Source organism: Alligator mississippiensis, chromosome 4, assembly GCF_030867095.1.
Source record: "Alligator mississippiensis isolate rAllMis1 chromosome 4, rAllMis1, whole genome shotgun sequence".
In the NCBI taxonomy this organism is placed as follows: Eukaryota; Metazoa; Chordata; order Crocodylia; family Alligatoridae; genus Alligator; species Alligator mississippiensis.
In genome coordinates, this window is record NC_081827.1 from 127,798,302 (window position 1) to 127,824,129 (window position 25,828).

The 25,828-nt window shown below is 42.5% G+C and overlaps 3 protein-coding genes across 10 annotated transcripts in view; 1 reads left to right on the forward strand and 2 right to left on the reverse strand.

Moving 5' to 3' along the window:
- DNAI7 (dynein axonemal intermediate chain 7) overlaps positions 1 to 9,222 on the reverse strand; it is a 52,603-nt gene extending 43,381 nt beyond the window's left edge. For 3 of the 5 annotated variants that reach the window (XM_019489501.2, XM_019489497.2, XM_019489502.2), the window contains exons 1-4: positions 9,159 to 9,216; positions 3,902 to 3,922; positions 2,464 to 2,545; positions 148 to 239 (exon numbers count right to left, since the gene is read on the reverse strand). In XM_019489501.2, coding sequence (XP_019345046.1) covers positions 148 to 239; positions 2,464 to 2,545; positions 3,902 to 3,922; positions 9,159 to 9,161 — 198 coding nt within the window. In that variant the 5' untranslated portion in view covers positions 9,162 to 9,216. Of the gene's footprint in view, positions 1 to 147; positions 240 to 2,463; positions 2,546 to 3,901; positions 3,923 to 9,158 lie in introns of all 5 variants that reach the window. The other 2 variants (XM_014609827.3, XM_019489498.2) reach the window with 2 other exon arrangements.
- Positions 9,223 to 9,278: 56 nt separating this feature from the next.
- ETFRF1 (electron transfer flavoprotein regulatory factor 1) lies at positions 9,279 to 13,288 on the forward strand. Of its 2 annotated transcripts, none has more exons than XM_014609814.3 (3): positions 9,279 to 9,367; positions 12,336 to 12,433; positions 12,536 to 13,288. In XM_014609814.3, exons 2-3 carry the CDS (start codon positions 12,383 to 12,385, stop codon positions 12,749 to 12,751), a joined length of 267 nt encoding a protein of 88 aa, XP_014465300.1. In that variant the 5' UTR covers positions 9,279 to 9,367; positions 12,336 to 12,382; the 3' UTR covers positions 12,752 to 13,288. The 2 variants fall into 2 exon arrangements, with proteins under 2 accessions (XP_014465300.1, XP_006263865.1); XM_006263803.4 differs by having other exon boundaries at positions 9,297 to 9,482.
- Positions 13,289 to 18,296: 5,008 nt separating this feature from the next.
- Positions 18,297 to 25,828, reverse strand: part of KRAS (KRAS proto-oncogene, GTPase) — a 40,231-nt gene continuing 32,699 nt past the window's right edge. For 2 of the 3 annotated variants that reach the window (XM_014609836.3, XM_019489506.2), the window contains one exon: positions 18,297 to 22,470. In XM_014609836.3, coding sequence (XP_014465322.1) covers positions 22,354 to 22,470 — 117 coding nt within the window. In that variant the 3' untranslated portion in view covers positions 18,297 to 22,353. The remainder of the gene's footprint in view (positions 22,471 to 25,828) is intronic. The other variant, XM_019489504.2, reaches the window with a different exon arrangement.

Here is a 25,828-nt window from a genome sequence, read left to right on the forward strand (position 1 = left end):
GAAAAGTCTCCCATATTAGCTTCATAATGAAGGAGATGAGGAAAAATCTCTATTTTCTTATAATGGATTAGCCACTTTTAAAACATAATATAAAGAAATGTAGTAACTGTTTTCAAGAGTTATTTACTAAAATGGCTTTAAACTAACTTTTGCTTCAAGTTTTTCCCTCTTCTCTTGTTCAAGTCTCTCCTTTTCGAATCTTTCTGCTTCTTCTTGTTCAGCTCGCAAACGGGCTTCCTCTGAAAAATGATAAATTGGTTATCAGCAATATAGCTGAATAAAAATAGGTGCATTATTTTAAAGATATTAGCTAGTAAATGAATACTTGCATATCAAATAATCAATTATAGTAAGAGCTAAATTTATATTTTCTCTTTAGGATTCAATCCTTAAAGTTTATAAATAGAGCCAGATTAAGTCAATCCACAACCTTAAAGTACAGGTCTCTGCATGGCCCTACTCCTTCTTGAAGTAGTATCATCCCAACTCCAGGAAACAAGAAGCAGTAAGCCTCTTTCCCTCAGGAGCATCTGGGACAAAAGCAGAAATCCCTTTTTTTCCCATCATTTGTCCAATGGCTGCAAAATAGCATCCAGTGCTTATTTCCACAACCACATCACATTTGGTTGGAAGGCTTGGCCCTGCTTTGTTCTTTCTTTTCCTCTCATCTACATATCCTATACTTTGCTTGCTGAGCGGTGGAGAGACAGAGGGATGACAGCACATCCCTCCAGCTTATACCTGTTTCAGTGCTTAAGTAGTTGTTATATCACACAGGGCACATCTACACATGCATTAATGCACATTAAATTTATTACCTTCAGCGTGAAGTACTACATCAATGCACATTAGGCTGCCCTAATGTGCAGTAGCACAAACACATGCTTTTTAGGTGATGCTTAATGCGCAGTAGCCTATTTTATTGTGCATTAGTGTAATAGCATGATTTTTTTAAAAGGCTACTGTGCATTAAAGGACACATGTAGATGCGCCCATAACTGTTGTCTCAGGTTCTCTCCAGATATAATCCAAGCTTATCTAATATAATGTATTTCAAGATTTTCTTTCAGAAGGACTGTACAATACGGGGTTTTTTTGTTTGCTTGGTTTTGGGTATGAACAAAATAAATGTTACTTCTTTTATAAGGGGAGAGGGAGCTGCAGCTACAGTATTCAGCAGCTTGTTATGCTGTAACTATTACATCTGCATGATCCTGTAGCAGTACAAATATGCTAAATAATCCTAACTTTGATGCTGAGATAGGTTTTGCTACACCCGTATTGTTACAAAATCATGCAGACATGACAGTTGCAGAACAACAGTTTATATCAATACCCTTTGGCCACTACCAGATTTATCATGGAATGAACATGTTCATTGTGCAATAAACTGTAACATGCCACACAAGTCAGCAAATTCATCATGCAATTAAAAACAGCAAACAAGCCACAAAGATGTTTCATATTCCATGGGGAACATCTTAATTTGATGTGGAATATCTTTGTGGCTGGTTTGCACTGCACTTTAATATGAACATGTGTCATGGATCTCATGTGTCCCTAGCTCCCTGTACCATGGGTGTGTACAGCCAGCTGCACACCTGACATTGACAGCTCCATGGTAAGGGGAGCTGGGGACTGGGGAGCTCCTCAATTCTCAGCTCCCCACACCCTGGCATGAATACAAGCCAGCTGCACGCTCCAGCAGATGCACGATGATGGGATCTTGAATGTCTGGCATAGCTGGACTCAGGATTTTTGGGATCTGGGATACAATTCTTCAGATGCTATCATGCAATTGAATTAATGTCAGCCAAGTCCCTTTCATAGCAATACATCTGTCTATACCTTTTTAAAAAAAAATAAAAGCTGAGATTGACTGTAGGAGCTGGGGTCTTAGTACAGGCCTATACTATGTATTCTTTAATCAGTCCCTGTTTGCAAGCCTAGCCTATTTAAATGGGGCTATGTTGCCTGCTATTACCTGAACGCATGAATGAAGACTCTATTACACTCAAAACCAATGTGTTCTGCTAGTCTACTCTGAAAAACTCCTAGGCATTAAGTATCTCTTTTCTGTTGATCACCAGGTATAGAGAGGAGAAAATCTGTGTTCTCTCAATCTTGCCGCTGACTTTGCTGGAATCATAACAGGAAGACACAGAGATAAAATTAACAATTCCTCATCCTTTACCTTACTTCCCAGCCACTGCTGAGGGTAGGGAATAGAAAAATGGAAAAGGAAGTTGGAAACATTGAGGATAGGTAAGATCCTCCAAAACAACCTTTCAGGAACCTCCAAAGCATAGAAGTCAGGCCTAAAAACAGAGAACTAACAAGTGAATAACTCTACTCAGAAGAAATAGCATTTCGATATTATTGGGCATTATATTTGAAAGGCTACATCCTACTTAATCAGTCCTCTGGTAGAATCAAGTTCCAGCTATGTGAAATGCACTGTACCTTCTTCTTTCAATCTTCTCTCTTCTTCTTCTTTCTGTATTCTGATCCGTTCAGCTTTGCTAAGTTTCTTTTTACCACTGGACTTAACACAGGCAACAAATAAAAAATATATATAACATCAACACCTATTTTACTCACTTTATTCCTATAACGTTACTAGTACTCAACACTCTTAATCTTAGCAAATCATTATCAGCTACAGTCAGTTTTGATTTTGTTCTTTTGTTCACTTGTAGTTACACTATTATATTTCTGTGCAGGTGTAAAGTATATATCTCCGTATAACATTGCAAAAAAAATTAAAGGCAAAGACATGGAGTCAAGATATTTATAGTTGAATATCATCAATATATAAATAAAAATTAAGGGTTAATGTAAAGAATTCTTCCTGATTCTTCATTTTCTTGTTGTGAGGGGAAAGCAAAATGTCACTAAATTAGAAAAATAACACTGTATCCATTTTACAAAGGTGCAAACAACTGTACAAGTACAAAGGCCAGACTGAGATACAGAATAACAGAGAGGAGGAAGAGAAGGAAAAAGCAAACGTCCAAAGACTTACAAATAAATATCATGATAGAAGCTCTACTACATATTTTTGCCTCATCATGTGATATTACTGATGTGTTCACTAACTAAGTGTCTTAGTCAGTCCACTTTCCAAAGGAAGAAAGGAGACCTGTCATTCGGCATATAAAAATATGTATTTGAATAGTATTATTTCCAGTAGCAAAGTTAAAGAATTATGCAAGAGACTGTTTTGTGCTTCTGGCCAAGGTGCCAGAATGGTTTGAATTTGGTGTGGCAAAAGGAACAGAAACAAATTTCTGCAAGGTTCTCTCACACTGAAGTCTGTAAATACAAACTTGAGGGGCCACCCACGATGGGGATTGCCCATCATTGTAGGATCAGTGCCTTAGATCATTAAAAGTTAAAGAAAGTTTTTCACTATTTGTACTTGTTAGTTTTCTTGAATCTCTCAGTTTGTAAAGTGAAAGACTAGTCAGTTTAACTTGCTTACAACCAGATCCCATCTATTTTCTTCTCAGGCTCTCATATATTAGCCCAGCACAGCAATATACAAAACACTAGTGGAGTGTATTATTTTTGTGCATTTAAAAAACTATGTCCACTGGAATTAAAGAAAAAAATGCAGATATATTATTATTTTGCCTTAAGTTTTGGAAAAACTTTCTTTCACAAAACCTAGCTTTTGCACCATATTTGACTATATGCTTTTAAAACATAAACTATTGCAATCCTGTAATATTATTTTGTAGATTTTTAATCCAAAGGGGATTTATAAGTCACCTAGTATGAATTTGGGCATAATCTATGCCATAGTTTCACCCTATGATTCCTGAATTGTTTTTCTGTATTATGCAAACAAATGCTATAAAGTTGGGGGGAAAAACTATATCTGAACTACGCTACCTACCTTTTTTTTCTTTTTTGGAACCTAAAAATTCAAGGAAAAAGAAAAACATCAGAGAGTATAAAGAAGTAACAAGGTAGACAAGGTTCTTCAGGTAAATGTGATATATTTTATTAGACCAACTAAATAGCAGGAAAAATTGTTCTTTGCAAGCTTTCAGGCACAAATGCCCTTCTTCAGGCACAGGGAGAGTTTGCTGTTTCTTTGTGTTCTCTCCTGGGTAGAATGGAAGCCAATATGCAATATGCTGGTCTGTGAAAATGCAAATGCATGGCAGGGTATGTCATAGCTAATGATGTGGATGGCATCCAAGCCTGCCTCATCAGTACAGACCTCAAGATATTATTGAAATTATACACTTCATCCTCACATACAACAACTTCTATTTTAACAACCAACACTTGCTCCAGACCATGGGCACAGCTATGGGTACCAAAATGGCCCCACAATATGCCAACTTTTTCATGGCCCACCTGGAAGATGAATTACTCAAGAACTGCACCATCAAACCTATGCTTTACCTAAGACACATAGCTATAGCTGCATCTTCAACATTTAGACCAAAAACCTGCAGTCTCTGATTGATTTCCATCACAAATTCAATAACCATCACCCCTCCATCAGACTCTCTCTTGAGAACTCCAGCACCAACATCTCCTTTTTAGACACCATGCTCAGTAAAATACAAACCACAACATACAAGAAACCCACGAACCAACACGCATATCTACACAGAACCAGCAATCACCCTAAAGACACCAAGAAAGCTGTAATATACAGCCAAGCCCTCTGATATGGCTGAATTTGCATTGAGGAGAATACCCACAATCTTCATATCGGAAATCTCAAAAGGGCTTTCACTAAAAGGACACTCCTCCAGAGACATAGATCGTACTTTTGAAAGACCCACCCACATACCATGTGAAGAACTGCTGCAGTACAAAAAGAAAACCTCCACGAATTGCACATCATTAGTTATAATATACCATCCTTCCCTGGAACCTATATGGAAAATCCTCAAACAGTTGCAACCCATACTAGGATAAGACCCAAATCTCAAAGAGATCTTTCCAGAACCACCCAATCTAGCCTTTAAACAAGCAACAAACCTCGCCAACCTTATCACCAAAAGAAAAACTCCTATGGCCCAAACCACAACGCATGGATCCAGATACATGCCAGACAAAAAATATAAAACCTGCCAACACATCTCCACCACTAGTCTTCCTAAAGCCCAGAAAGACTACATCCATTGCTACACCTGCATCTAAGGATTTTGTGACCTGGTCATAGAAGGCCACCAGGTTGGTCTGACAGGACCTGCCTCTAATGAACCCGTGTTAGTTGCCCCTAAGCATATTCTCCCCTGCTGGCCCCTCGCGGACATGCGCCAGGATAACTCTCTCAAAAAGCTTACCCAGGACCGAGGTAAAACTGACTGGCCTATAGTTTCCTGGGTCCTCCTTCCTCCCTTTTTTGAAAATGGGAACCACATTGGCCCTTTTCCAGTCCTCTGGCACATTGCCAGAGCACCATGAGTGCTCGTAAAGCCGTGCCAGGGGTCCTGCAATGACCTCTACTAATTCCCTAATGTCCAGGAAGACAGCTGCCCACATGGTAAAAACCACTCCCACGGTCACTGTAGACTTTGGCACTGCTGTTGTTGGTCTCAGCAAAAATGAAGGGGATAACTTAGTACAATGTTTCAACCCATGCACTGACCCAGGCAGAGCTAGGGTGAGCAGCCATGTGGGAGAGGTTTTGGATACCTTTGCCCACAAAACGCCATTGCTGTGGTTAGAGCAGGGGCAGGCAATTATTTTGGGAGGAGGGCCGCTTACCGAGGGCTGCATGGGTTGCCCTGCCCCTTGACAGGTGCCCTGCCCTCTGGTCACCATCTTGGGACCAATGTCCATCCCAATGTCATGGGACCAATGTACCAGGGCCAGCACTGGTGGGGCCCAAAGTGGGGCACAGCCTGGCAGTGGTCTGTGGAGCCGGGCTGGGCTGCACCAGCAGGGAGAGGGGGGAGCTGGCCCAGCTCCATAGAGCCCCTGCCGGCTGGGTCCTCGCACTCCTGCCACCCTGCTCTGGGCCCTGCTGGCACTGACCTCGGGACACCGGTGCAGGCCCTGTGCTCCCACACCAGCTCACTCCCAGTGCCCCCCAGCCCTGCAGTACAGGCGGGGGGCAGCACACAGCCCCGACGCCCTGCTCGCCGGCAGGGAAGAGGCTGGTGCCGAGTGTGGGGAAAAGCAGCCCCTCACCTGCCCTGTGGCTGGCACTCCCTGTTGCAGGCGCTCGCAGACCACACAGGCTGCAAGTGGCTACAGCACAGGGCAACGGCCACGGGGCAAGTGAGGAGCCACTTTTCCCCCCCATGCTCAGCACCAGCTTGTAACCCACCCCTGCTGCCAGCCTGGGCTCCATGCTGGCTCTGGGCTCGCCTACTGGGGCTGCACGTGGCAGCAGCAGCTGCGGCCCCCAGCTTGCCGCACCAGACAATGTTGGCTGCTGCTGCTGTCCGCCCAGAGCTCGCGTGCTGGGCAGCCCACAGGTGGCAGTGGCAAACACTGCCCGGTGCAAGCAGGGGGACCGCAGCTGCTGCCACAGCACAGCCCCGACAGGCAAGCCCAGAGCCGGCGTGGGGCTCAGACTGGCAGCAGGGCCAGGTTATAAGCTGGTGCTGAGCGTGGGGGGAGAAAAGCGGCCACTCACCCACCCTGTGCTCAATGCCCCACGCTGCAGCCACTCGCAGCCCGCATGGGGCTACCTGTGCCTGCTCTGGACAGCCTGACATGGGCTGCGAGTGGCTGCAGCAGAGAGCGCTGGCTACAGGGCAAGGGAGGGGCTGCTTTCCTTGCCGGGAAAAAACCCAGGGAAAAGCTGAGGCTGAGGGGAGGAAAAGCAGCCCCTTCTCTGCCCCGTGGCCCGCACTCCCTGCTGCAGCCGCTGGAAGCCCATACAGGGCTGTCCAGAGCAGGCACAGGCATCCCCACGTGGGCTGCGAGCAACTGCAGCACAGGGCGTCAGGCACGGGGCAGTCGCGCTTTCCCTACCCTGCGCTCAGCTCTTCCCCGGGCCACTTTTCCCTGGACTTCTTCCCTACCCAGAGTCCTCCCCTGCTCTTCCCTCCCCCCCACCCCTTACCTGAGGTTCCAGCAGGGGGCAGCCATGTGGTCCCAAGCTAGAAACCCCTGCTGGGACTTCCAGCTGGGGGGGCGGGGCCGGGAGGGGGGGGCCCTGCTGTTGTGGGAGCCTGCTGGGCTTCCCCTGGGTCCTACTGCCCTTGGTCCCTGTCATTTTTAACCAAGGGCAGATAAATATTAATTTTCTAAATTTTTTAGAGGCCCTGCGGGCTGGATAGAATAACCTCATGGGCCAGATCTGGCCCACAGGCCGTATTTTGCCCACCCCTGGGTTAGAGGGACACTATCAGACAACCTCTCTGGTTTTGTTCTAAACTACAGTTTGTCACTATGAGCACTTGCACACATGCAGGGAATCTACTCTAATGGTCTGAAAACCCAGCACATTGGAGCTGACTCGATTAAGTGCACGTCAGCACTGAAAAAATGACGGCAGTACGCTTTGAACTAAAACACGTTCTATGTGCTGTAGTTCAAAGCACACCGCTGCCATTTTCTCAGTGCTGAGGCATGCTGTGCTGCTGGTACACCTGGTTCTGGCACAGCACTGGGAGCTTTTAATTAGCACAGCTCACTAATTAAAAGCACCTGGCACTGTGTCAGAAGTACATGTAAAAATGCCCTGTGATCCTTGAAACTAATGTAATAGAAAAAAATAAGGAAAACCAAAGTTTTCTTTTATTAAGAACATCCATCTAACCCAGAAGCCTGCCAGCAAGAGGCCTGTTTTTCTGTCCCTGGTCCATTCAGGCTTCCAGGCAGTTTCACTGGGCATCATCCATTGGTTCCTTGGATGCGTTCGAGGGCCAATGGTCACTGTCTGGCATGCTGTCATCTCCCCTTGGCGTGCTCACTCTGAACTGGTGACCTCACTCACTCCTGCCTCTGTTTTCTCTTTAGCTGTCTCCCCAAATCAGTTGATGTTTACCTAATACCCCACCCTAACAATGTGGAAAGGAGGTGCTACCGGTTGGTCTGTGGGGGTTCAGCACATGTTAACCGTATGCCTCAAATACGTCTGTTGCCAATAGTGGCAAGAGTGGATACTTCAGAGGGAAGAGCGGTGAACTAGGTACATCTAGGGTGATCTACCTTCCCCTCCCTGCATATCATTAGCCTCCCTGGCATCCGCCTTCACTGATACAGAGATGCCAGAGGATGCATTTTTCCTGACTTTTCTGTTTAACAGCTTTAACGTACTTTGTGCAACTAAGAGCCAATATTTTGTGCATCACCAGGGCCACAAATGACGTGTGCTCCTGGAGGCTGGGGGGGCACAGTGACTGCCCACGGGTGGCGGCGGTAGTAAAAGGGAAGCTCCTGCAGGTGGTTGCAGCAGTGTCAGTGGGGGGGAGGGGTGGCGAGTGCTGACCAGCAGTCTGTGACCACCCACAGACACCACTGGCAGTGTCGGCAGCAGCCAGTGGCGATTGGTGACTGCCCGCAGATGACACCAGTGGTGTTGGCAGCGAGGGGAGGGCGCGGCAAGCAGCAACTGCCTGCAAGCACTGCCAGTGGCACTTTTCTTAGGGGGTGCACTGCAAATCTCAGGGGGTGTACGTGCACCCCCTATGCATACGCTTCTGCTCTTGTTGGGGCCCCCTTTTCCAGCACCAGCCACCAGGGGAAAACCCTGCAAGAGGGAAGACTGAGTCTAAAGGCATGCACAAGAGCAGGGTTGGCGGTGGCTGGGGCACGCATGGGATAAGCAGCCATGTGGGCCTGCCCATGTCCCACGACACCCATGTGTCCCTTTGCGGGGGCTTCAGGCAAGGAGGGCAGGCAGGATTGTGTCAGGTCAGACTTCAGGGCAGCAGCTTGGCTGCTTTCCTAACACCATTCCCAAACCCCCCGCCTTTTTTTTTTCCAGGAAAACAGGTAAGAGGCAGCTGGGGAATGATGACAGGCTTGTTTGAGAAAGAAGAAAATGTTAACTGAGGTGAAGTAAATCTGACAAGCTGTGGGGCTAAGATGAACGCGGGGTATCATGCTGAACTGCCCCAAGAAGGCAGGAAAACGAGAGCAGGGACGACAGCTACTGTCCTTCCCACCCCCGGCGCTGGGGGGAGGGTTCCAGCCCACGTGACCTCCCCCCCGCCACCCGCTCTCACCATCTCGCCGCCGCCTGCAGCAACCGACGCCCCGTGTTTACACCGCCCCCTCCGTTACCCCGGCAACCGGCCCCGCCCGCCTGGTCCCTCCCGCCCCGTCGATTTCCGAGGAGTTGGCGCGCTCGTGCCGTAAAGTAAAGACGAAAAGAAAGCAGATGCCGCAAAGTGTGCGCCGCTGGGGTTGGGCAGCCTCGGCCGGGCCAGGCGAGGTACGGACCCGGGCTCCCTTTCCGGCGTGAGGCTGGGGTGGGGGGGCGTCGGGACCCTCCACCACGCCAACGGCCAGTCCGCACGGTGGGGCACGAAGGGCGCTCAGCGAGCAAGGTAATGGGCGCTTCGGCACGGCCATGTGACGCAGGGGCGGCCCCTCCGCCTTGTGTGCCCACGCGAGCCTGGCCCCAGCCAGCGGGAGGGCCCCGCCAGGCGGGGCGTGTGTGTCCCGTCTGTGCGCGCACCCGCACGTACGTACCGGCACATAGGTCCACGGACTCACGCGTATGCACATGCCTAAGTACAGAGAGAGCGCTAGGCAGATACACATAGAACGTTATCTGTTTATGCATGTATGTGTATATACATACACACATTTGTATAAAAATATTTACATTTAATATATTCGTATATACATGCATTATATTTATTTAATACACAAATGTGTGTACATATATTTGTAGGCACACATGTAAATATGTAGAAACACAATTGTGTATGTCTGTACAGATATAAATAATTGAGAAGATAACATTCTCTCTCTTTCTGCTTTGGTTACTCTCTATGGTGCAAATCTATCCTGCCTTGTGCAGTTTATGCCTCCTGCACAGTTGGTGCAGTAAAAGACCATCATTCCCCCAATCCTGGGCCTGTCACCTCTTCCCTTCCCTGCCCAGAGCCCAGATGCCCCCGCATGACTAATCAAGTGGCTCCAGCCCATCCATGGTGGCAGGTCTTGGCACTGAATTTTAAAAAGGGCTTGTGTAACTTGAAGGTCACCAGAGATCCTGGTTTTCTCAGATTTAAAAAAATCCCCAATTTTCAGTTAAAAAAAAAAAAAAAAAAGGCAAGCCCAAATCCATTTTTCCATGATTAAAATGAAACACCACTAGATTGATATATTTACTTTCATTTAAGTCACAGAAAAACATGGATTTGGGGTTACCTTGTTTAACCAAAAATTAGGGATTTTTTAAATCGGAGAAAACCAGGATCCCTGGTGGTCACTCACTCTTGCTTATAATGATGATGATGATTTTATATGAGAACTGGCTTAGTATCCAAGTGGATACTTTAAAAATGTATTTTGGCAATTATATATATCACACATATTAAAATATGTTAATGTATCAATAGATTTTTAAAATATACATACTGGCAGGATATTTCAGGATCTGAATGAGGACGGTGGCTCTTGAATTCCACAGCACAGTTTTTCCCAAACAGCTAACTGGGGTGGGGGGAAGAGTTTGAAAATTCTGAAATCAGACTTGACTTTTGATCTATAACTTAGTCCGTAATACCGTGCTTGCACAGCTTATGATTTTTGTTTCCCCCAGATAATTCTTATTCATAGCCATAGGAAGGGTTCATAGGATTCATTCCAAGAACAACTTTTTTCTTTGTAAAGCGCTCTCTTTTTGTGTTGCAATGCTAGGAACTACATCAGGGCATTTTCCCAAACTCCTCGCTCTCCCTTCTCTCCTGTCCACCCCCCCTCCTCCCCAAAAGTAGTACCTGAAAGCATAGTGTACTAGAAGTTGTAGAAAATTTACATTTTCCACCCTCCACTTCATGCTTATAATGGTCAAAAATAAGTCTATAATGAAGGAATAAAGGCTATAATGAAGAAATGGTTTCAGTTTGACTAAATATATGAAGGAATAACTTTTTCTGTGGCAGTAAATGAAGACAAAGTGTGGTAATGAGGGGGTTAGGGCTAATTAAGTTTTAGTAATTTATTTCTTGCATATATAAGGCTCTTTAGCCTGCTCTACAGCTCAGTAATTGCTAAATAAAATGGTAGAAATAGAATATGCTCTGGCATCTGTCTTCTCTTGCAGTCCAAACCTTTTCATAACACGCATAGATTTGGTACAAGAATTAAACTCAAAACAAAGTTTGCCAACCATATGCTCAGCTCTTTTCTAGTTACAGCTGATTTGTCATCTGTGACTGGATACTAAAGCAAAGTAAAACATGTAAGACTGTCTGAAGAGGCTGTTTAATTCAGCTCTTTTCACTTTTGCATCTCAGCAGTATGATTTACACAAAAACGTTACCATGCTTCTGTATATAAAAGAAAACTTCTTCATATAGAGGGTTTCAGAATTATGACAGAGCCAGGGTACTTGAAAGAACAGCAATGATCCAAGTGAATTGGAATATATACAACCTGCCTACTTGCAGCTAAAAGATGTCTATGTAGGGAAACAATAACATTGATAACATTATGAGCTAGCAAGTTCACACGTTGATTTATGTATTTTTTTTGTAGCCTAATAAATGTAAGCACCACTACTATCTGAAAATAAATTATTTATCTTTATTAAATTGTAAATGTATGTCTGCTATTTCAGAAGTTGTCTATTTAAAATAGCGAATGTGAATGGAAACTAGTTCAATATAACGTACTTATGATAGAGGCAGTTAGCCATGTTAGTCTGCAATCAGGCAGAAGGCAAGGTAGAGATTCACCTTATACATCAACTAAATCAGAACTAGATAAGCTTTTATGAGCAAGAGTTCACTTCATCAGGTACTTGGGGCAGTATCTAAGTTATTAATAGGCTAGTTGAGTAGAGCCAAAAGACCAACTAGAAACTGTGTCCCATTTTGCTAAACAATGTACAAGCATAGAGCAGAATGTGGTCCCTGCTCACATGTGCTCGCAATGTAAATGGCATGAATAGATATGAGCAATGCGATGGTGAGAGACCTACCAGTTTGGGGAAGCCTCAGGAGAGAGTTCCTATTTAGAAGGGGATAAGCTGAATGGAAATAAAAAAGCAGGGGAGAAGAGTAGTGGGGCAGGCCATGGGAAAAGGGGCCAGGAACAAACAGCTAATCAGAACAGGGCAGAGGAAAATGGAGTCAGAACTCTAGAAAGTAATTAGCCATTAATTGTTTAACCACAGTCACTTATTGAAGTTCATGGAGGTTAATATTGAACTGATTATTCTTCAGGTAAATAAACACACAGGAATAAAGTGGCTATCTATGTTCAGTGAAACATGAAAATGGCCAGTCCTTTAAGAGGGGAAGTACTGAATCTTTACAAAAATGTAAGTGTCCTTAATACCACTAGCACTTTCCTTGTCAAAATAAAACACTTTTGCCATGTACTCAGTCTAAAATGCTTGTATTTTTGTTTGTTTTTTTTAAAGCTGCTGCACCTGGGAAGGGAATATCCCAAAGGAGCAGACTACTTTAGAAGCCGTTTGAAGGCAGCTTTCCTAAAAAATAAGGAAGTGAAAGATCCTGAACAAATTAAACAACTAATTGCTCAAGGAGAATTTGTTATAAAAGAGTTAGAGGCCCTGTACTATCTGAGAAAGTACAGAGCTATGAAACAGCGCTACTACAAGGATGACAATGAGTGATCTATAGCATGGTTGAGTATTCACATGTAATAATACAGGCTTAAGTAATTAGGATGAATGAATAAAACAGAAAGATTCTCTCAAAGGCAATGAAATGCAAGCCATCTGAAGTACATGGGCATATCACATCTGTAACTACTTCACTGTATTTCAAGGGGTTACCTAAATGATTTGGCTATCAGGAGTATAACAGCCATGCAGGTGTAATTTTATAGTGACAGCTCAGATAGTTGCTTAGTTGTTCTGTTCCTCCCTGAACTGAAGCTCAATTTGTACAAAAAAAAAAATGCTCTTGTAGAAATTGCTCTTAGTGTGAGCCTCTTCCTTTCTCCCATCATTAAACTTACTGAACAGTGAGCTCTTTGTAGATTTAAAACTGAAAAGATACAAGTTTTTAATATTGACCCAAATTTCATTTGCTCTTTAAGAGGCTTTGTTAAATTTTTTTTTTTGATTTGGAAGTTATGCATAATGTGTGTGTCCTGGTCAAACTAAGGTTGAAAGTCAAATTAATTAAAAAAAAATGTTTGAGAATGACTTCCCTGTGTGGCTGTCCTCCTGGCAATATGTTGGGTATTCTGGCTTGTTTGGATGCACGGTCACTATGTGCATGGAAAGGGCAATTATTTAGTGAAACACTGGCTAAATTTTAGATGCATAAGGTGCTTTTTTGTGGTCCTGGTTTGCTGTCTGTATTCTTCAGAATTCTGCTCTGCTGGTACCAAGTACAGGCAACCCCCACTTAATGCTGTTTTGCTTAGTGCTATAACGCTCATTTTAAATTGATACCTGATTTCACTTAAGCACTCAGCGAGTTTGTTACAATACTCGCAGTCACCATCTTGGGACGTGAAGTACTTTTGGTTTTGCTTAACGCTTGTTTTCTCGGTTTCTCAGGAACCAATTAAGAGCACTTAGCAGGGGTTGCATGTAGTCATGTTATGAGCTTCTGCTGCAGCAGTTAAATAATACCAGCACCTCTAAAACAAGCCTGGGCTGCAACTGATTTCTTCTACATAGAAGTAAATACCAGACTACTATAAGAACACAAGGAGATAGGAGACAGAGTGATGTTAATTTTTGTAATTATAGGTAAGTATGACTAATTGTTGTCACAGTCACAATTTTTACATGCATTGATCTCAGGGCAGAAATGAATGCAGTTTCCTAAAGCTACTGAGACTAATTACATAATAGGCTGCTGTATTTGAGGTATGGTCTGTGCTTTCCTTTTGTTGAGCCCCAGCTCAAGTCTGGGATCGTGCCCGGTATGCAAAGGCCAATAAAGATACCAGGGGTGAAAGTACAAAGAAAGTTTATTGCTAGCAATAAAAGGTGCGAGCGGAATAATTTCACGTAACAAGCACACAGATCACTATTTCTAAGCATCTTTTATACAGGAGTTTTCAAGTTCTCACCAGCGTATTTGTTTGCTGATTGGTTGTAAGGAGTGACGCAAGAAGTTCTTTACTGAGCATGTCTCTATACTTGTGTTTTAGCTATGTATCTCATTTACATACATGTATGTTTCTTTAGCATACTTTTTCCCCACCTAGTGGCGTGATTTTTAGTATTTTAATGAGCTCTTTAACCCAGTACCCTGGCTTCTGCTTTTGTTTTCAAGCCTCCTTTATCTAAGACTGTCTCCTCCTTATCATTGCAGATGGGCATTCGTCACATAACATTCTCTTGTGCTTGGTCTTAGTATAGTGGTTTCTAGGTCACTCCTTATACTTTCAGAACCTGAAACCCTACCTATCTGAAAAATCTCACTCTTCCACAACAACTGTAGTTTTGTTAAAACTATAACCCACCATCTAGTGTACTGAGCTCTGTTAAGCATGAATGCTGTTATGGTAATTAACTCCCCAGGACCAAAATGGGGAAGGGCTTGTTTACACAAGGAGACAACTGCTGAATAACCCAGGATATGGGCTTAAAGGGAAGAGAGATCTTGCACTGGCTCCCTATGTGGACACTTTATTGGACAGTAAGTGCCTTTACACAGTTTAGGTTAAATCAGCTTCAGAAGCTGATTTAAAGAGTACTTAGTGCAAGATAAGTGTCTACAGGGAAATTAGTGCAGAGTAGCTATTGAGCTATTTCAGACTGTAGAAGAGGCCAAAGATTATCAATCCTCTTTTTAAACTGCCTCTTTAACATAACCGTTGAGTTACTTCTGTCTGGAACTATGAAATGGTAAACTTGGGGCAAAAGAAGACAATTCCTGGTCACAAAAGGTAAAGTGTTTGCCACTTTACATGGAATTCGTTTAAAGAAAACAGTGAGTACTATGGTATTACAGTTGTTTACAGCAGCCACAGTCAAATTTAAATTGCATAGAAACAGAGATGTTTCTTAGTTGCCAAAACTCAAAAAGATGCGCTGCAAGTAGTAGATCATGCAGAGGTTCCAAAAATACTCACCATGCCTTTAACCAAGCTACTTGAGTAGCTCCTCCTTCTGGTGCATCTTCACTCTGAAAAAGGCATGCTTGTAACTCGAGGTTGCTGACATGGTAAAACCCTACTCGAGAGAAAGGAATGTGCAGTTTCAGCACAAGTTGGTGGGTGAAAGGAAACCTAAGGCTCCACTATGGTCTCTATCTCAACCTATTAAGTTGCATTAAAACTACAGAATACCTTGTCTTCAGTAAGATTTTACCTAGCTAGTCAAGAGGAGCTTCCTTCCCCTCTCCAATGGTAACAAACCTCAACGGGCATGTCCAGACGAGCCTGCATGTGCCTTTTGCAGCATCTCAAACCTCTTCGAGATGCTGCAAGAGGCACGTGTGGAAAGAAGAACATTCCCCAAGCTACACATTTGCAGCAGGGGAGCAAAATTAGACCCCTGGATATCCAGGGATCAAACAATACCCTGGGGGAAAAAAAACAGGTCAGGGTATGGTCTCAGACTGTGCCCCGAGGCAAACGGAGGCTTGGTCCTCCACAGAGACGCTCTAGCAGCCTGCCATAGCTTCTCTGTGATTGGCCTTTTCCCCGGTGCTGAAGCATGCTGCCTGTCTGTCTGGGGCAGGCAGTGGTGCAAGCTGCAGGGACCTGGACCTGGCTTCTGCCAGGTAAGTAGGGGGTTGGGGAGCTGGAGGAGGGGGGAGGGAACCTTCCCAACTCTATTCATTACCCCATCCCCGACTCATTCCGTTAGCTCCCCACTTGCTCTCCCAGCCCCCCCCCCCCCCCCCCACACTCACTGGGAGTAGCAGAGAAGGAGCAGGAGACTGGAGAGAGCAGGGGAATGGTCTCCAGCTCATTTCCAGGGGCTCATCTCCAGCCTCCTGAGGCTGGAGACAGCAGGGGAATGTCTCCAGTGGCTGTCTCCAGCCTCATGCTTGTTCCCCTGCTGTCTCCAACCTCCCAAGGCTGGAGAAGAGAAAGGGGGGGGGGGGGGGGGGCTGGAGAGAGCAGGAGATAAGTCCCTGGAGATAACCTGGAGACTTCCCCTGATCTCTCCAGCCTCCTGTTCATTCTCTGTTACTGGGCTGGGGGGGGGGAGGGGGGCAGGGGAACAAGCCTCCTGCTCATTCTCTTATTCTCTCCAGCCTCTGGAGGCTAGAGGAGAGCAGGGGAAATCAGCAGGGGGCTAGAGACCAGCAGGGAGGGAGGCTGGGAAGGAGCTGTAGCCCCTGGGGGGGTCCTGGGACCCTGCAGGCAGGGTTGTCCATGTGCTTCGGGGGGAGGGGGGCTCTGCCCTGTACGGAGCAGGGGACCATTGGCAATGTTAGCGGTCAGTCAGCGATCGCCACTGTCGCTGCTGGCGGTGTTTGTGGGTGGTCACCGACTCCTCCCCCCACTGCCGACAGCACTGGCAATGTCTGCAGGAGCTCCCCACTTACCCCTCCCACCACCACCAGTGCTGCCATGCCCCGTCAGCCGCTGGTGGCACTCAGCATTCATGCAGGGGACACACCTGTCCTAAGCAGCCCCCACGCCCACCCACATCCTGGACTATGATAGGCAACAGTGGGTGGATTCCTTGAAGAGAAAAATAGAGAACATAAAGGCATTGGATTTCATATCAATGGAGGAGAGGACAACTGGACTGTCCTCTATGATAGCCACCCTTGCTAAGACCTCTGCTGGCCAGTGCTTCAGGTGGAAGCTTGGGTCAGCGCCGGTCCCTGCATGAAGGCACAGGGGATTCATCAGCCTGGTGCCTCTGTGCACCAGTACCCATGTAGACCCGTCTCTCCACATAAGGCATTGGTCAGCGTGGGTCCTGATGTAGGCAACAAGGAACCTAGGGAATCTCCAGGCAAGGGGAACTTATTGCCCCTTGTTTTGCATCAGGCAGTGGGCATCAGGCCCCTTGTTCTGCATCAGGCATCTAGTAAAGCAGATCTGCTGTGGGGATGTTGCTTTTGTTCAGTGACAGCTATTTCTACCTCAAATTCAAACTGCTAAACTATTCTGAGAGAAGTTCAGCCTGAGGCAGTCACCCAACTTGGAAAATTTTACAAATGGTTAATACTGGAAAGAGTTGCTGTATGAGACTGTTTTCCATTGTGTGCAAAAATCATAATAAACATAGCAGTGCTACTAGCACTCTCCAATACATGGAACAATACACTGAAGGTGTATTTAAAGAGATTGACTAACAGTCTATAGCAGTGGTGCTCATACTACAGCTCACAGGCCAGATGTAGACGCCAAAGAGACTAGATCTGGTCTGCAGCAGGGGGGGATAAACGGTAAGCAGTTTGGACTGATGTGGCCCCTTCTCTGCCTTGCACTCTTGCTGATCTCCACAGCTTACCCTGCTCTCCCTTTGACAAAGGCTAAAAGAGAGTCAAGAACTACTGATCTAGCTGATGCCAAGTAAGGGTGGTGGGTCTCACTCTGCCCTCAACCCTGCCCCATCTATACCTGAGAGAACAAGGGCACTCTCTGCTGAGGTTGCTCCTCTTGTATCTTGCAGACTGGCAACCGGAGCCACTTACCCTTAAAGCCCCTTCTGCTGGCCCTGGGAGCATGGAAGGAGCAACTAAGGGGGCATAGGGGGGGAGAGGGAGACACAAGCCAGACTGAGAAGCATAGCTCCATATCCTCACAGCCACCCATGGCAGAGTGCAGTGTTGGAGTGTGGGGACAACACAGTCCCAACACAGGGAATGTTGGGAGGTGAAGGGCACCAGCAGTTTCCAGAAGAGCAGCTGCAGGTACTGCTTGCCCATAGGATGCTGGGAGCACTTACCTCCCTCACACAGGGGCTAGGTGCTGGTCACCCTTTAAAAAGGATCTTGTATCACCTTAGTTGAGAAATCGCTGACCTAGTGTTATGCCTCAGTTTATTCACTGAAGCTTTCATAAGGAAAGACTTCTCTGAACAGAATGGCTTATGGTAAGGTAAATTAGGTTTTCTTTGCACAAACACTGATGGGCAGAGACGAGGCCAGTTTGGCTGGCAATTGAATATGTAAGAGGAAATTGAGATGGAAGCTATTAAAACACGAAGTTGGTCAGCTATTGAACTATAAGACATCAGCACTTAAATTCTTCAAAGCAGCGGCAAATTAAACAGCAAAGACTCACAATAACTATCTTTTATTACATTACAATAAATAGGAGCAGTACAGTTTGACAAAAATGACAAATTCCAGATCACCCCACAGCACATACTCCTATAAAACAACATTAAAAAGTTTAAACAGTGGTCATTTTTAAAAAAATGTAATATCTGGTATGACCAACATTCCTTGGTCACACAGCCAAATGATGTAAAAACTGGATCACACTGCATATGTTCCACATCAAAAAGCACAATGTACAAATATGTGCATGTTTCAGTTTACACTATACAAAAATAGTTAAAATACATTCCAGGTAAACATATTACATTAAGAAATTGTTCTAGTAAGAAGTTGGCACTGGAGAAGAAAAAGCAGAAGTATTTTCAACATGAAAACACAAGACAGTGGAATTAAGAAATGTTAGTTAGGAAAGATTCAATGCTTATGTAGAATTAACAAAAAAAAACCCCTAAACAAACAAATAAAAAACCCCCCTGACTTGCTTACAGCTTGGTGTCCTTTGAAAGTAACAGCTGCATTGCTTCATAGGACAAACAAAAGACTTGAAGTTTACATAACAGTATTTACATATAGGAAAAAACCAATATTGCTGTACTCCATGCTGGACTGTTAAATTTCTCATTAAGTCACTCAAAGACTATTGTGCTGGTTAAAAACAAACAAAAACAATTTTCACTTCTGAGATAAATGACAACCTTTTTATACGGATTGTCTATCAAGTTACACAAAGCTACTATAAGGCATTATTCCTTGACACATGGAAATCTAGTGTATTAATGTAGTAAGTGTCATTGCGTGTTCATTTTGTAATTACCATCAGAAAAAGTATCTGGATGTTTCTGAAAGCATTTCAAATAGGGAAAGACATCAGAATAAGAGATTAATTCGTGCAAGCTGCAATCCAACATGGTTCACCAAATCTCTACAATTAGGACAAAACTGCACAACAGTGGCAAGGACAAGTGTTTTGTGAAAAATCACAAAAGGACTTGTTCTAAACCATTTCTGTATCAAATTTAACAAAATTGATAGTTTACAGAATAAACTAGATAAAATAAGCTGTATACTAGGGGTGTGCGAAACGGGTCATATTCAATTTGGATTCAGCCCGAATTGGGGACAATGATTCGATTAGTCGATTCTGAAGATTCGATGCTGATTCAGCGAATCAGCCATAGACACAGCTTTAAATGTTTTTCTACGTACCTCGAGGTACCAAGCACAGCTTGCGAACGCTTAGATGGTGGGGTGGGTGGAGTATCCCACAGAAGCGTGGGGGGACCCCGGGTGCCCTGCCAGACCCAGGAGGTACCAGTCACTGAGCCAGAAAGGGGCGGCGGGGGGGAAGGAGCCAGCATGCTCCCCGGCAGACCTGGAAGTGGACCGGAAGTACTGCTGGGGACCCACCCCTACCCGTGCTCCCGTGGGACTTTCCATCTGCCCCAGCATCTCAGCATTCATGAGCTGCCCGGTACCTTGAGGTATGTAGAAAAAACATTTAAAGCTGTACCTATGTTCGATTTGTTGAATCTTTCTGAAGCTCTCTGAATTGATTCGGAGGGTTCCAATTCGATTCGGAGAGATTAAAGGGTCTCCTGATTCAATTTGGATTTGGAGATTCAGCCACCGAATCAGGCCAAATCGAATCAGCCACTGAAGCTTCACAAAGCCCTACTGTATACCTTTATATTGAGAAAACTACATCCACAGAAGTCTACAATAGTTTTCTAGGGATTTAGTTAAGCCAGTGCATGAACTGTTTAGACAAGCCCCAAGTTTGCATGCAGTGTGACTCAGTTACAAATCATGAGTCTTTAGATTTCATTTCATGTATTTGTTAACACCATCCACTTCTGCTACATTATTCAAAATACACTGATAATTAGCATCAAAAATATGGGAAGACAACCAACACAACTCTCAACTTCAATGTGTTTTAACCTTAGAAATAATGAATAAAAGAAGAGGCTTAAAACATCTATAGGTATTTGTTCTCATTTCTTATTGGTTCTATTTAGAATATAAGCTTAGGTTCTCCTATGATCATCTTTCAGTATTGTAAGCTGTACGAAGGGTAGCATTACCTACGTCCAAAGAATTTTACATTCTTTCCAAGGCCCAAATCTTAAAGGCTATTAAGGTAGTAGACTCATTACTTCCTCAGCCAACTTCAAGAGCTATCCATTTAGTATACTTTTTAATTCCTTCAAATGTGACCACCTCTGCTCTGTGGGTAGGAATAAAAAGGTAATCCTGCATACACATATACGTGGCTTCAAGTTACACTGGTGCATTAAAATCCTACTCTATCAACTCAGTATATAAACTCCAATTAAAAGTTTTGATATAAAACTTAGGATACACGATACTGCTTTTCCCTATTCTGAGCTTTCAGAATTCAAAAATCAGGCTTCCCAAAACATCACAAGGCTTTAAAGAATAATGGTTTCATATTTATCTAATCTTATTTATCCTTTAAAATACACTGGGGGGGGATTATGTTTTCAATCCTTACTTTGCAACAATGGCTAAATGCTCACTTAAAAAACAAACAACAAAAAAAAGGAAGCTGAGATTCTCATGTAAACTTACAGATCCAGGAGCTGGAGTTTAAAAAAAAAGTCATATACTACAAGACTCACAAAATTACAAGAATAGACAACACTAGAATTACTGACTTACTTCAGTGCTGATAACTCAAACTACTGCAGTACTCCCATTTAAAACTTCAAAATAATGAATCAATTCCAACCCAGAAATCATAAGACAACATTGACAAACCTGGCTGTGAAACAACCCTGACATTTTTATGTCACTAACCAACTTTATTGGAGGGGTAGGGGGATTAACACTTCACAAGAATCACACAAAATGACACTGATTCTGGAAACCATGATCTCAGCTATGTCTACTGAATTCTGTGCAAATTCCATATCATCATTTTTATGGCACAATGGATTTTCAAATAATTTGCATGAAGCAGCCGAATACAAGCTTATTCAATTACTGAAACTAAAGAGGTTACTAGAATTTAAAATGCCTCCTATTATATACAAAATAGGCATTTGGAAATATTTAATGTCACAAGGGAAGGAGGGGCAGAATTGACACCCATACGGCCAAGAGGTCTTGACCTCATTATTGGATAAACTTGGAATCCATATATGAATTAAATAAGAGACTGAATTAACTAATCTGTTAAGGCGCTCTCATACTTGTTAGAGACACTAAAGGCAAGATCTTGGACCAATTGAAGCTACTTTGAGGTTTTCCACCAGCTTCAGAGGAGGCAGGACTTCACCCTAGGTCTTCCAAAAACCAAAAATTTAGTGGAAGTCTTAAAGGAATGCATTACCAAAGCAACTCAATCTAATCAGAACTTTTACTTTTTCCATTGCCAGATGTGCATTGTTGTCTTTTTTTAATTTTTTTTTTCTAGAAAAAATATAGCATTTAAAGAATGACCATGACAAATTGCAGTGAAAAACTTTGTGAAAGTTATTTGTTTACATTCATTAAAGTTGATCTGAAATGCTACAAGACTAGATGCCTAAAAGCAGAATCTATAGGAAGACTATAAAAGGCTTCTGGTCTCTCAATATTGCAGTCAGTCTAGAATAAAAGAAAACAAATGTTGGAAATAAAAGTCTGTTTGGCTAACTAGTCTTTCTACCCAACCAGATTAGAGGGAAAGACAAAACACAGTAAAAGCCATGTTTTAAAAAACAAACAAACAAACCAAACAACTGTGGACCATTACTTCATTAATTGTTTGCACACAGAACAGAAGTTCACAACTGATAAGAAAAATAGGAAGTTAGCAACTGTGCATGCACCAAAGACAATTCTTATGTTTGTTTGTTTTTTCACAGGCATACTGGCACTTAAGAGGAATAATGTTCCCACTCATTTTTAAACAAGCATTCAGATAAAACTAAACAGATTCATGAAGCAGAAAGAAAATTAAGTAATGCTAAAACAAATGCTAATAATTTAGTGTAATGTACAAAAAAAATCACTTAAGTATGTCTGAAGACTAAATGATAAATTGTATTTACATAATTATACACTTTGTCTTTGTCTTCTTTTTCTTCTTTTTACCATCTTTGCTCATCTTCTCTTTGTGTTTTCGAATTTCTCGAACTAATGTATAGAAGGCATCATCAACACCCTGAAAGGAAATACACATGGCTACGTTGAGATTAAATTAACTTAATTTGTGCACTAATTTGGATATAGTTTGTTTAAATAAGGCTAGAGATTCATAACCATTCTTATTTTGGTGCAGATGTATATTAATAATAAAACCACAATTTATGCCAGGGAGGAGTTTGTTTAGCTCTGCTTATGCTATACTAATATACCAGAAAGCTGGTGGAAAAAGTGTTAATATTTTCAGTAGCCAAGGACAATAGCATGGGGATACATGTCAGAGGAAATTAACTGAACACTCTCTGAGGTAGTACTACAATTAAACTCTACTATGTCTCAGCACTGGATGAAGTTCCCAGGGACCTTGCCTTTGTAGCATTTCTTGTCAAGATTAAAAGCATTTCTTCAGTTTATTTAAAAATAAACATATGTATTCTACGTAGTTTTTCAAACTATAACTGCTGGTACCATTCATGTAAAGCCAGTGCAACTTTAATTTATTCACTGAAAAGTATTTTTATAGCTGTACGTATCTTTGTACATTGATACACAGAAGCAATGGAGAATCTTCAAGCTTTTTAGAAAAAAAAAGTTGATCTAGTTTATAAATAGCTCCCTAAAGATTTAGTTTGAAACAGATTTTTGTCCAATGTTATAAAAGCTGTACCTAAACAATTAAGCTGAAAAGTGGCTACTGAGCAATCTTTATTAGCCTTGAAAACTGGTTATGAAAGTTGTCCGTTTTATATTGCATTTCATCTGGCTAAAAAGCTGGCCCCAATTCTCCACTGCTCTTAATGTACTGTCACACATGTAGATGGTAACATAAAATGGTAGCATAAAAGTGTGCTAAACTACACTTTGCAGAAGCAGGCATAGAAATGTAGTCTTACAGTTCACACACACACGTTTCTACCTTTTGAGTTAAAAAAAAAAAAGATTATCTATCTTATTAGAGACCCTCACAGCTTTTGTAATCAGCAAGCAACCAAAATAAGGTAATAAACATACTCCTGCTGAAGTCAAGAGCAAAGAAGCTTCTCCATTAATACCAATGGGAGTAGAATGGCACTTTAAAACTTAGTGACTGCATTACACCATAATGGTGCATGCTCTATTCCAACCAGATGGATAATTTGAAAATTAAACAAGTCGTTTAGAAATCTACACCGAAAGTAAAAACAAAACGCAAAAAAGCCGTGCATTCACAACATAGCATTACAATCCGTGCATGCTCTTAAGGAAGTTAACACATTTGATCTGAGCCTAAAGATACCTCAGAACTGTCACCAACCTGCACTTTGCTAATCCATATTTATCTTCATCTCTCAGAGTGCTTTTAGTGAGGTCACAACATACAACAGAACATTTCTAGTAAATTCTGAATTAACGCCCCCGCCCCCCCCCCAAAAAGACACACATGCATACACCCTCTAGAGCAATCCAAATAAAACACAGTGCCCATTATAGTACAGTACCCTGACTTGCTTTTTTCCTTAAATGTTAGTCTATTTTGAAAGAGCTAGAATTAATCTCTGCAATTAGTAATGTGTAACTGAATACTGGTAAAATATTATTAAGGCTATTAATTTAAAACTTTAAAAAAAAAAAACTGAAGACATAAAATGAATCTTTGGCCACCCATACCTGCAGATATACTCTGTATCCAGACATAGTGGTGCTGTAGCTGAATAGATATGCAAGTATAAGATTTACATACTGCAATATTTATTATGCCCATTAATAAAAAGGAGTAAACATACCAACAGTCCACCACAAAGGGTAAGAAGTAGATCTCATTGCCTGAGTACAGTATTGAAATCAAAAGCTTAAAGCACTTCTACCACATACTGCACCCAGGACTTTGAACAGGGCACCTGTTCAGTACTTCAGTTTTCCCCACTGTAAAATACTACTTGCCTTGGGGGCATCATAAACATTTGGAGAGTGCTTTAAAACACTCAGACTGAAAGTGCTAATGGCAATTTATAACTCTAAAGCTGCTGCAAAACATTTTCAGGTATTTTAAAAATAAATGCCAAGAAGCTAATTCATTACACAACTAAAAGGGACTCAAAAAAAAAAAAAAAGAAAAGGATGGTCCAGTTAAAGCTGAAACATGCTGTACTGTGCTCACCACAGGTTTACAAGGTAATCTTGTGTATGTTGCAAAATCTACACACTAGGGGGCAACTTGATACAGCATTTCAGCTTTTTAATTTATTTACTTCTGCAAATAACACTTATAAACATTTGTACAGCTTTTTAATTTTACCAGGTTGGGTTCTGCTGTAAATTCTCTTTAAAACTATATACTGGACAACCGGGGCTCTTGCATTAAGACTCAGAGTGCTTTAAGTGAGAACAAAAAAAATACATTCAACCTTTTATCCTTCATTTAAACCTGTGTGTTTAATTCAGTTATCTTTAAGAAAAAGATACAATTACTTCAACATTTGGGGTTCAGCAGACTGCACTGTAGTATAGTGGAAAGTTATCAAAAAACCTTCTCCCTTTACAGAGGACACTAATCAATTAAGGGTCAATCATATTCAGTGGACCGCTAGAAAGCAGTTCCCAAACTCAAATTAAAATAACAACACTGTATCTGCCTAAGGACTATGTTGTACCTGGTTTGCAATGGTCAGACCTGATGAAGAAAGTCTTGCATTCAAAAGCTTGACTAACTCCTCCCCAACTACGCACTTGGTCCAATAAAAGGTTTCACGCTAAGAAATCCTTGCCCCATGCATAATTTAAGGATCATCACAGCTACAAGTCTTACACTACTTTTACATTGTAGCATGAGAAATATGCAGGTTTCACATATGTAATATAGACATTTAGCAAGCACAAAATAGAATCCCAAAATTATTTGATACCTAGCATTAAACTGTGCTATTGTAACATTGAATAAAGAAGCATACAACTCTAGAAATCATACTGCTTTCTTTTTTCCAGCTGAAATCACCCTCTAAACTGGGTTTTGGAATTCTAACCCGTGTCTTTGAGCAGGCATGGAATAGTTCTACTTCTTTCTGTTCTGATTAATTTCAGACTATACAGAGTTTTTTTGGTTTGTTTTATATTTTATTAATTTAGCCTACTGTGTTCTAATGAAAATGCTGACCTTTAATAAATGTTTAATGAATTTGTCTTGGCTAAGACTTTTAACACTGAAAGAATCATACATAATCTCTGAATCTACAAAGTAAGAGCTGTATTCTAAAAGTATCATCCATAAAGTTAGAAAGGTAATGAAAGATAAAAAAGAAATTGTTAATATAAAATGGTGATAAAAATCTCCAAACCTATCACTATGGCTTCCAGCTGTCTAATTTACAATTCAACTTAGGCTCCTCTAAGCAACAGTGGCC